The 12,194-nt window shown below is 43.0% G+C and overlaps 1 protein-coding gene across 4 annotated transcripts in view; it reads right to left on the bottom strand.

Annotated features, from left to right (window-relative positions):
* CARMIL3 (capping protein regulator and myosin 1 linker 3) overlaps positions 1-12,194 on the bottom strand; it is a 104,971-nt gene that overhangs the window by 44,461 nt on the left and 48,316 nt on the right. For all 4 annotated transcript variants that reach the window (XM_089678183.1, XM_089678182.1, XM_089678181.1 and 1 more), the window contains exons 18-20: positions 7,977-8,058; positions 7,007-7,103; positions 3,501-3,555 (exon numbers count right to left, since the gene is read on the bottom strand). In XM_089678183.1, coding sequence (XP_089534309.1) covers positions 3,501-3,555; positions 7,007-7,103; positions 7,977-8,058 — 234 coding nt within the window. The remainder of the gene's footprint in view (positions 1-3,500; positions 3,556-7,006; positions 7,104-7,976; positions 8,059-12,194) is intronic.

Below are 12,194 nucleotides of genomic sequence, written 5' to 3'. Positions count from 1 at the left end.
AAAACCAATGTGCTGTAATGACTGCTTCTGTACAAGTGGTCAGGGAATATAGCTTAGTGTAGCATCACCTAGAGCAGTCCCCATTCCTATAAGCCAATCAAGCCTAGCCTACTGGTACTTGGTTGCCTTCAGGAACACCATGTTCACTGGCCAGGAAGTACAGGAGGCTGAAGAAGGAAGAACAAAAGAGTTTCTGTATTTCTAGTAGTATAGTTGTCTGCAGGGTATGGCTGGGACTGTTGTCTTGCAGAAACGCAGTCAGTCGGATGTGCAGATGGGTCAGTTTAGAGGGAAGGCAAAGACATGGCCAGCAAACAGGCAAAGGATCGGTCCAGGCAGCAGGCAGAAACATGGTCAATAAATAGGCCAGAGTCAGTACAGGTAGCAGGCAGAGGCACTAAACTGGTGTGGCAGTGATCAGGAACACTGTTGCTGGCTGCACTGGTTTGGTGACAGTAGGAGTTGTGTAGTGGTGCTCAGGAACACTATTGCTGACTTGCACTGGTCTGGTGACAATGGGGACTTGCGTGGCAGCAATCAGGAACACTAACGCTGACTTACACTGGTATGGTAACAAAAGGACTGGTGTGGTGACAATCAGGGACACTGTTGCTCACTTACAGTGGTGTATTGACACTACAACTGGTGTGGAGGTGATACGGAACACTGTTGCTGACATACACTGCTCTGGTGTGGTGGCAATCAGGAACACTGATTCTAGCTGGTCTGGCGACACTGTGACTGCTGTGCTGGTGATTGGAGACACTGGCTGACTGCACTAAAAAACCTAATGGATAGACTGCAGTTTTACTGCCCTTCAGCCATTATCCCCTTTAGCTGCAGAGGCAGTGGCTGGGAGAGTATACATGCAATGGCTGTGATGGTTTTCTTTGCAGTTGTGGCAGGAATTATACCCTCTGTATGCCCATTGATCTTGACCCATTCAAGTGAATGGGGTCACTTGTGCAGGGTCTAAGTGGCTGCAATGCCTCCTCACCAGGGGCGTATTTGTCACGAGGTAAAGAAGGCATTTGCCTAGGGCAGCACTTTTCAGGGGGGCGGCACGGCGGGACAGGGGCTGCTGTGTCTTACCTGTGTCCGCGACTCCGTGTCCCACGTCAATCTGGTCCACAAGGCGCTGCTGGAGGAAGGGTGCAGAGGGTGTCTATCCGGTGTCTTCATCTTCCTGGATCTTGATTGTGATGCGGGCGGGATGACAAGCTGCCCCTCGAATCTGGCCACACCCCTGGGATCACTGGGCAGCCTATGGCAGCCTGTCCCTCCCTCTGCAAACTTCGCCTCCTCGCCGGTGATCACAGGCGAGGAGGCGGAGCTTGCAAAGGAGGAGCTGAGCGGCAGCGCGAAGATTGTAGATCGAGTGAAGGAGCAGCTGGAGAAGGAAGACAGCTGATGGGTAAGTGTCTGTGCCTGAAGGAGGGAGCCCGGGCTGGAGCAGGGGTCAGCACAGCGATGTAAGTATAATTGGTGTCAGTGGGAGTAACAGTGCCCCATCAATAGTGTCAGTGTGGGAGGAATAATGCCCCCTCATTGGTGTCAGTGACACCAATGAGGGGGCACTTTTCCTCCCACTAACACCAATGAGGGGGCACTATTCCTCCCACTGACACCAATGATGGGACACTATTCCTCCCACTGATACCAATGATGGGGCACTATTCCTCCCACTGACACCAATGATGGGACACTATGCCTCCCACTGACACCAATGATGGGGCACTATTCCTCCCACTGACACCAAAGATGAGGCACTATTCCTCCCACTGACACCAATGATGGGGCACTATTCCTCCCACTGACACTAATGATGGGACACTATGCCTCCCACTGACACCAATGATGGGGCACGATTCTTCCCACTGACACTAATGATGGAGTACTATTCCTCACACTGACATTAATGATGGGGCACCATCATTGGTATCAGTGGGAGGAATAGTGCCCCATCATTGGTATTAGTGGGAGGAATAGTGCCCCATCATTGGTATTAGTGGGAGGAATAGTGCCTCATCATTGGTATCAGTGGGAGGAATTATGCCCTAAACATTGGTATCAGTGGGAGGAGGAATTGTGCCCCATCATTAGTGTCAGTGGGAGGAATCGTGCCCCATCATTGGTGTCAGTAGGAGGAATAGCGCCCATCGTTGTCAGTGGGCGGAGCTCTAATAGGAAGAGGTGGAGCCTAAAGATAAAGGGGTGGGGTTTGCAGATGAAAGGGTAGGACAAATTTATACGCAATCACTTCTAACAGCAATCTGCTGCGTTCATGCAGCCTGTGTTTAGCCTGTGTTTAGTACTATGAAATTCATTGGCCCTGTACCATATGATCACTGCGACCAATCAAAAAGATCACAAAAGTAAACAAGGGCATGATGAATGAAAGCTGTTGTTTACTACTGTTACTGTGAACTCTGTGATATTGGCCATGTTCCTCAATCTGTGAACTGCTGTGTCCAAGGGACACTTTATCAAAGATCGTGCTGCCGCATGCCCTAAGGATGTGTGAGCACACAGGTACATCCTCTCAGAATGATGCTTCTCATGCCCAACCTTATATATCTGGCTGGGTGGGAAGTGGTTAAAGCAGTAATAAAAATGACCAATTCTTAGATGTGATGGTTGCAGTAGCTTTCCTGTTTAGGCTCTGTTTCCTATATTTTCATCTAGTGATTTGGCCAGTAAGTCTTTAATTTTTTCAAAAGAACAATCTATCCTGCAAATGTAGCAGTTAGAGGGATGAGACAAACAATTTAACACTGACAGGGGTGCTTACAATGGTTAGATTTATTTATTAAGTAAAACCTTTATCCCAAAATGGAAAAAAACTGTTGTTTTGTAACTGTTGCTGTAACTGCCTATAAAGTGTTAGCTGGAGCTTGGCTTCAATGTGTTTAGTGTATCTATCAGGGGCGGACTGACAAGTCATGAGGCCCCCGGGCAATAGGGGATCATGGGGCCCCTGTGTCCTTGCCCAAACTCAAAAAAGCCTATGAAAAAGGTACCAGGGGCATCTCATGGGTCCCCCCACTAACCACGGGCCCTCGGTAAGTGCCTGAGTTTCCAAATGGTCAGTCCGCCTCTGGTATCTATACTTGTTAGTCAATCTAACACTCCCCTCCTCCAGACTGACAATGCTGCTATCCAAAGGTGCCCCTGTACTCTTCATCCAGAGTGGGGGCACTCTAATACAGGAGGTGTGTTACTGGCCAGATCACAGGGTAAAAACAGAGGGGAAGAAAGCCTAATAAAGAAAACGAATGCAGTTGCCACATCTAATGATTAGTATGCTGAAATATGCTACATTTTTGGTTTTGGTATAATACTGTTTTAAGTGCTGCAACACTTATTTAATGGGAGGCCATAGTGCTACTTTTATGACAATATCTATATCATGAAAACAGTTTTAGTCTACAGTGGAGTGAAACATTTGCCTTGCAAACAATTTTATGTTTTGTAGGTGTGCATATCTTAGAAACACTTACACAGTCTTCATCCTGAAGAACATTTACAATCCTCTGCAAAATCTCTTCAAGGACACTAAGTGAGAATTTGAAAGAAGAACACTCATAAGCAATAAAAAACAAATACAATTTCATACACAATTTGTAACACACTGCACTGTTACTGTTTGCAGGATGTTGATTAACCACAAGATGGCCGTGTTCTGCAGTTTAGCTATAACAGACTTGAGTATCGCAAGGCATTATTGAACTTGTATGTTGAAGGCAGGACTATTGTGCATGGATAGACTGAAAGCAGACTATATTTCCCAAAAGAGCTGATGAAGGGGCGAGGGCCTATATAACCAAGATCTCTAGAATTTTCCGGAGGGAGGAGAGAAACTGTGTGACAGGGAGGATGTGTGCTGGACACTGGCATGGGATTTTGAGGGTCAAGTTAAATCGGAGAGCCAGAAGGAAGGACTACAGATCACTGGTGTTGTTGACAAGCAGGAGAAGCTGACACTGCAGGCAGACAGATAGTTGAATGGTGACCAGTATCATTCCATTCTTAGAGAGACCAAGAGGACCAGGCCTGGTGAGAGAGTTCCACAACCCAAGTTGCCTTCATTTACCAGATATCCTGCTGTTTTTCTCAGTTATTTCAGTACAGTACACTTTGCATCACAGTCTACCACTTGAAACACAGACTTTTTAGCCCAATTCAATACTGTTGTCCCCCCCTCCCCCCCATTGCTCTGAATGCAGGACTCCTGCTGCACATGTGTTTTTGTGGACAGTGACACTGGTAATACCTCCAATATTTTATAGCTATAAAGCAACTGGCTGCATCAAATCAATTCCCTACCTATTGGAATACAAATTCTATTGGAGTCTACTCCTGCCCCTTCCTAATCTATACTGATCCTTGCCTTCACCTACTTCCATTAAGAGACCTTTTTCTAGTTCCACTACCATCAGTTAGGGGAAAATTTTCTTTCTACTGTGTTTTTCCTTCTTCAAGAAATCTCAAACAAAAATGACCCCAAACTTAATGTGCACCAACTAGGGCCCCAACGAGCACGCAGAAGAGTTGTTTTTTTTTTATACTCTAGGGTGATATTAAAGGAGACATTAGCATCTGTATATGCATCTTCTGATTTAAACCCTGTGCCCAGACATTGAGAATCCAAAAGTGATTTAGCCTAAACTCTTGATAGCCTATTTCAGCTCATTTTTGGGAACGATATCTCAGTGCGGAGATTGTAGTTTAAACTCTGGTCCTGCAGGACATTTTGGGTGAGCCTTGTAGAGTGTCTAACTGTTGTACATGCTTGCTATTATCTCTTTTGTCTTTGTCCTATTTCTTTTACTTTGATCTGAATACAATCAAAATATTGGTTCACCTTAAACTGTGTGGTTACTTTGTATTTCAGAGCTGATTCACACATGTGCGGTGCGGATTGAAGCTCAGGTTTCACAGCTAATTGACACAGCACTATAAAAGTGTATATAGATCGCGCTGCTAAAAAATGTGAATCAAAATTACTAAACAATTTGCCACATGTGAAAATGCAAGAAATAAATAAAATAAATGAACACCAGAAAATACAAAAAATTTCCGATTTCTTGAAAACCAAAAGATAAGTGAAAAGGTGCTGGTGCCTATAGTAACAGAAATAACACCACACTCACATGTATATGTGCCTAATGACCGACACCAGGTACATGCAGCGCTTGTGGTTAAGATGGCTGCCGCTGCCCCAAGGAGTGCAGTCCCTGAGGAAGTCATGTGATTAGTGACGATACGCATAGGGAGGAGCCAGGTGACGTCAGAGCCGGAAAAAAGCTAGTACGGTCAGAGACGCTGCACATTCTTAGCTGTAGTTTGCAGCTATTCTTTTCTGTGAGATTTACTACTGTCAAATGTGAGTGTAATTTTAAATAAATTATTTGTGGATTTTATGAAACGTGCTGCACTATGGTCGCTTTATATGGTTGTGAGTTCTACCTACAGAGCCAGCTATGCTGATAAAGGGATAGCACTGAGGATACAGTGGCCACAAAGAGAGGTGGATTATCATCAGAGGAGAGGATATACCTTCCCCCCACTAAGAGGGGAGATGCCTGTTTGACCTGTCTTTATATACCGGTCAATACATGAAGGTGACAGTCCATCTATAAATTATGGATACTACGGTGGTGCACACTGTTTGAAAGATTTACAGCACCAGGATAGTGGGCTCATTCACCAGTAGGAAAACATTTTTCACCAATAATTCTACAGAGACGTTATGGGACTATTATTTCTAACCTATACTGTCAAGTGATTATTTCATGTTTTTGCACATATATATGTTTATGTCAACAGTTTAGTTCTCATTAGAGTGGATGTAGTTTGAGCAGCCCAACACTATACACTGGTTTTGCAATCCACATATATGTGAACTGGCCTCAGGGCCAGGGGATTCTCCTGGTCAACGTCTTACGGTGGTGTCAGCAGGGGCTGTGCTTTCAAATCAGGCCAGAACAGACAAGGAACTCAAAAATATTCAACGGCTCTTAAGGGGGTAGCGCTATACATTCATGTTTAAATACCTGTAATAACCTCTCCAACAAAATGGTATTGAAATGTAAAGAACATGCATTCTTCATTCCTTATTTTCCAGCTTTTCTGCTCTTCCGCTAAGAGAGGCCAAGTTTAGATGTGTAGATAGAAGGAATTTCTTTTTTTTAGACAGACTGTAGTTCATGTTTATTTCTCCTATTGTGATCGGCTTTTGAGCTGTACAGTGTCATTAGATGCCACCTTTCCATTCTAATTACAGTTAGACCACTGCTACGTGAGGGTGCAGTTGACTGTGCCGCACAATGTCATTGATTGCTAAGATGTTTATGGCTAGGCTGCACAGCATCACTGGTTGCTAGCATGCAGGCAGCTGGGCCATTGGTTGTTATAGTGATGGCAACTGGGCTGCCCGCATCCTAGCAACCAACAATGCTGTGCAGCCCAGAGGCTTGAGTCCCAGCAACAAATGATGCTATGTGATCTGGTCATCTTCATCATAGCAACCAATCGTGCTATGTGGCCTGGTCATCTGCTTCCAATGAAGAGACAAAGGAGGAGGAATAGCTAGTGGGGCCACTTGTCTTGAAGAAGTGCCTATTGTCAGAGACAAGCCAAGACAAGACAAGTCAATCATAGTGTGGACTTTAACTTTCTCAAATTGCTACTGCCTCACTTGCTAAGTGTAGTATGGAATGCTTTCTTAGTTTACTAAAAAAGCGATGCTTTTCAATTTGATCAGTCAGGGTACAAGGCAAAATCTTTTTTTTTTAGTGAACATTCCATTTACTAAGGGAACAAACCCTGCACATACTGTATAGTAAATCAACCCCATCATCACATGTCATGCTTATACAGATATAATTTACACCAAGGTTTTATACAAAGGGGGCAGCACTACAGTATATTAGTATACTAATAAAATATAATGTAAGATAGCAGGAATAGAATTTGATTTATTCAAAACAGAAAATATCCTTACCGTGACTTAACTGAGAAATTTTTGCCCAGGGAGAGATGCTTAAGGTGTCTACTTCTGCCCAGAGCTGGTACAAGTGAAAGCAAATGGGAATCCAAGCCTGACAGAAATGAAAAAGGAATCATAGGATTTATTTTTAAAGTGAAGTATTGCACCAAAAAATAATGTATATGGAAATAAATGTATAGCAACGTAGCAAAAAAAAAAAAATGAATATCAATAGTATTAGTAGCATGATTATTTACATACTGTAGCACCTTTGGAGCTGCAATGAGAAATGTTATAACCAAGAGCACATAACAACGATGCATAAAAAATCTAGAGCAACAAATGCACACAAAAAACAGGTGCAGCATAAACAAGGTAAAGTAGAAATTATGACCCTGCATTATCTTATAATTCAAAAATACAAATTATAAAATTAATAAGACCACCCATTGACATAAGGCAGAAATCAGAGAGATACAGTTGATTTCAAGAACAAATTATATTTTCACATATCTATTACATCTTTTAGATAATCAAACTGTCATATACTATTATAGATAAATTCCCTACATTGTAACGCTTCCACATGAGCATTTTTAGTAAATTTTTAAGTATTTTTTTTTTTGCAATCGTTTACTGTTCATGGGACAATTCAGTAGATTATTTGTACATTTGTTCATAAATCTTTTGAGTGTTATGACTGGGAAGGACAAAATGGTGGGTCAGTAAAGATAATATATTAACCCAGATTTTATGCATGCTTCACAAGTTTAGCTATAGGAGAGTTTTAAGGTCTGAAGGTATGGAGATGCAAGATATGCAAAACAGCACGAGGAAAGGATTCCAAAGAAAAAGAGAGTCTGAGAAAAACTGAAGGGATCAGAGTGATCAGTGGCTAGGGAGGAATAGAAGAGAAATGCAGAGTACAGTATATGTAGCAAGGACAGCAGAAAAAAATACGTAATTAAAACAGAACACTCCTCACCATTATCAGATATATTCAAGCTTCCAACACTGCTGATAGGAGGAAAATGGTCCTGCAATATCTGAGCACCTGCAGCACGCAACTGAAACCATATGGAAGCATTAGTTGGTTTTCAAAGTAGTCATAAAGTAAATTTAAAACATACAGAACATGAAAGATGATAATGAAGGTCCAAATATTAATTTAGAAATAGTAAAGCTAAAAATGAAAATGGCAGCACATTTTACAATTTAATGACCAAATCTAAAGATTCATGAAAGCTGAAGCTGCCTTTGTGTATAGCATTAATTGACAATGCATTAAGAAGTATATGTACAGGTAAGTGGTAATGTGAAATAACAAACCGGGGTATTTTATAGGATAAGATTTTTCTACCTACCATAAAATCTTTTTCCTTCAAGTCTATTGACTTGAAGAAAACAGATTTTACTGTAAATACACAAATGTGTATGAATTCCTACAGCAATTTAGTAATTCGTACACATTTGGGTTATAATGCCATCTTCAGGAGATTGGGGCACTGGCAAACCAAAAACATTAAGCCAGCCCCTGTACAACACCACCTCCAACTGTCATGTTCCAGTTTTGTGAAAAAGAAGTACAAAAGGCCAACAACACAGAAGGGTCCTGCCTCCCTCAATAGACTTCAAGAAAAAGATTGTACAGTAAGTAGAGACATTTTATTTTCTTTATCATCCATTAAAGGACATAGGAATGTAGTAATTGTTCGACACTTGGGATGTCCAAAGCAGTTGGGTGGGCAATAGTTGCTGAGAGATCCAATAGGTATGGAGAGCATACTACCAGGTAATCTCAACAGATCAGCACCTGAATGAAGGTAGGATGACGAAGGGACAATCAAATATGAAGAAGGCGGCTCAAGCTGGTGCTCCAGTTCAGGACAGGTAGATACCACTGAAGGGAAACAGCAAATGATTAGCCTCAATTACCAATGTGCAGGACAACCGATCATTCACCATATTGAAAACAGGTGGTACAAAAAACTACCTGTCCTGTCAGTTACAGGGGGAGTTGTAACATTGTTTAGAGGCAGAAATCAGGCCTCCAGATGAGGTCCAGTGGAGGTTAAAATAAAGACTGACCAACTGAGGGACTCCCTGACAACTTGCAAGGCTGTCTGCTCCATATAATCAATTTCAGGGAGTAGACAAGATGATATATCATTTAGGAAAATCCTCCCAGGATGAGGGAAAGGGATAATTCCTACTCTGACAAGAATTTGGCCAATGGTTAGATTCAAAAGGACCAGCTTAGTGCTTTGCCCAAATATCAGATTCTCCAATTCAGAAGGAGACTCAAAAGGGACAGCATAAGAAGGGGCTACATGAAATGGAGTTCCCAAACAATCCCACAAACCCCTAAGAAGTGAATGGGAAAGAATCTGCTATACTCAAACAGTGTATATGAAAGGACCTTTGGCTTAGCAAAAACTGAGAGTATATAGGACACTGTCTTTTGTAGTGAATGCTTCCTGAGCACACAACAATGAGAATGCCAGGAAAGTACACCAGGGTCCAAACTATTGTAGTATATGGAACAGTCAGGCTCTTAAAAGGTAAGGGAGTAGTAAAAACTGATTCTGTTGATCTTGCAAGTCACTAGACCCTCATGAGATCTGATGAGTGTCCAGCACCACAAGCAGTGCAGCCTCTCATGATGGAAATTGATTTTCAAGCAGGGAGTAACACATGATCAAATAGAATACCATTTCCAAGAATAGATTCCTACCAGTGTAGGAAATCGAGATTCTAAGGTGTAGGGACAGGGCCGTGGATAAGGGAGTAGCACCAGTCCTCCTGTAGGGGGCCTAGGCAGATAGGTGAATTGGATGTGGGCAGAGATGGTGATCGGCGGGGCTAGGGGAGCAATTACTGGAACAGGTCCCCTCAATGGCTCTCTCTGCAGCAGCTGAAAGCTAGCTTCATCTCCTCTTCCTCACACTGACTTTCAGCTCAAACAGAGAGAGCCAAATGGGGGACCAGTCCTAGTAATTTCCCCTCCTACTGCATTCATTACCCTCCCTGTACACCATACACTTCCCCTACTGCCTAGGCCCCCCTGTGTGCTCCCACCCCCACAGTACTGCCACCTTTCCTCCTCTCCTTCCCACTGGCAACTGCAAGCACACAATAGGATCAATCAGGATGTAGAGTGGGGAAAGGTCTGATAAATATGTCACATTTACCAGTCCCTTCCTTTCCTAAATGAACTCAATGACTGATCAGTACTGATCACTCACTGTAATCATTCATAACTGTGTTTTATTTTTTCTTTTCAAACAACCTGGAAAGATGTACAGTGAAATACAGTAATACAGTGAAATACAGTGGGTAGAAAGGAGGAGCCTTGATTCTGTAGGTTGTTTCCAGTTCCCACAGAGGTATATTTTAAATACTGTGTGGATTGGGAAGGTCTGTCCAGCTGAACCTGCTCTAAAAGCTGAAACATCTCCAACATATGCCTGGAATAACAGGATAATCCTCCAACTGCAAGGTAAAATGCACTGCATAAGTCATTTTGTGAACCATATGGAATAAACAGAACTTGCTGAAATGCAGAGTCTTTGGGAGTAGAGTGTATGGGCTCTAAATATGAACAAGGGATAATAATAAGAGCCTGAGGCATGCTTAGAGTTAGTTGGAGGCCCAATAGGGTCAGAATTTGATTCAGTCATGGATGGTGCTTGAACGTGCTTAGAGCCTCTGCACTAGGATGGTTCCATTAATTGTGTACAGACTCTTGTAAAAATTTGTAGCAGATAATAGGGGTCTTGTGAACACATGAGAGGCCTCAGCCTCCCACTGTAGAGATATAAAATACTTAAATGAGGACAAACCTAGGTTACAGGTGTCCGGTCTTTCTGGAGCACAGAGAAAACACTCCTAAAAGCAAAGGGGGAGTATGGGATAAGGTCACTGCGATTGCCCTCTGTGTATGTTTAAAATGACATGTTGCATTGTATAGCAGAAAACAGTTACGCCCAAAGTGAAGCAAGGTCTTGTGTACTCCAAACCCAAGCAGCTCAGGCTAAAAAGGGCCACGGGAAGCTAGAGATGAGTAAGTCACTGAAGGCAGGCAACAGAACAAGACTGGAGATTAGCTGATCTATGAAGCATTGAAGAAAGAGGAACAGCAACAGGACAAAGCTTTCTCTGGGCTGAAGGGCAGGAGAAAGACTGCAAAGTGAGCACACCATTATGACTGTAAGATGGTAGTGGCGGGAGTTTTAAAATGGCCGACTGTCAGGTAGTTCCCACAGATTCTGGGTCACACTAGAGACAGTGCCACAGATCTGGATCTAGAGCAGCCTTTCTCAACCAGAGTCCCCAGGCACCCTGGTGTGCCTTCAGGCTTCTTCAGGGGTGCCTTGGCAAAATGCCCAAAAATTGTATACAAGCCAGCAAGTGGATCAATCCTGCCTTTTAGTACACAAAGCCACAGGTTTTCATTGTGCACTTTTATGACCTTATAGCTGCCTACATTCTAACAAACAATGCCATCATCAGTTGATAAGGACGTGGGGTGCATGCACTTCTTCCTTGTTTGCCCCTCTCCGTCAGCACTGGGGTCACATTAGCAGATTTAGGGAGAGAAACAGAGAGACATACTGGAATACTAGTCGGTTCCAGTGTGCAAAGGTATATTTGCTTTGGAAGAGTAAATCACCTCTAACGTTGGGTGCACTGGATGGGTATAGAATAGTTTTTTACATTTTAGAATGGGGTGCCTTGAGATTGTACAGAATTTTAAAGGGTGCCTTGAGAGTATCCATAATTTTAAAGGGGGCCTTGACTGAAAAAAGGTTGAGAAACACTGATTTAGAGGGTGCACTGCAGCTAACTAACCCAATATATAAACATCTTAAAAGCATCAAAATGCAGAGCACAGTGCCTGAAGGTCACATTCCAGGCTAACCTCAACACATCCAGAGGCATATTCGGTACACAAATCTTCAGGGACTGGGTCACAACAGAGGTTGTGCCATGGCTCTGGCCCTGGAGAGTGCTCCGCTTTTGACTACAGTGTACAGTTCAGGGTCAAGTGCTCAAAGGTCACATTCCAGGATTGTCTTGCAAAATTCCAGTCCAGTGGGGTCCTCATTCAGCCTCCAAAACTATTGACAGTACAACAATCGGAGAGTTGTTATGCAAACCCAAGCATGGTTTTTGAAGTCTTGACTGAGTTCAACAAAGAAAA

The sequence above is a fragment of the Staurois parvus genome, unplaced genomic scaffold, assembly GCF_062004578.1.
Source record: "Staurois parvus isolate SC_StPar_1 unplaced genomic scaffold, SC_StPar_1.0 ptg000199l, whole genome shotgun sequence".
In the NCBI taxonomy this organism is placed as follows: domain Eukaryota; kingdom Metazoa; phylum Chordata; class Amphibia; order Anura; family Ranidae; genus Staurois; species Staurois parvus.
The sequence above is the reverse complement of the archived record's forward strand: the minus strand, read 5'-3'. Positions and strand labels throughout refer to the sequence as shown.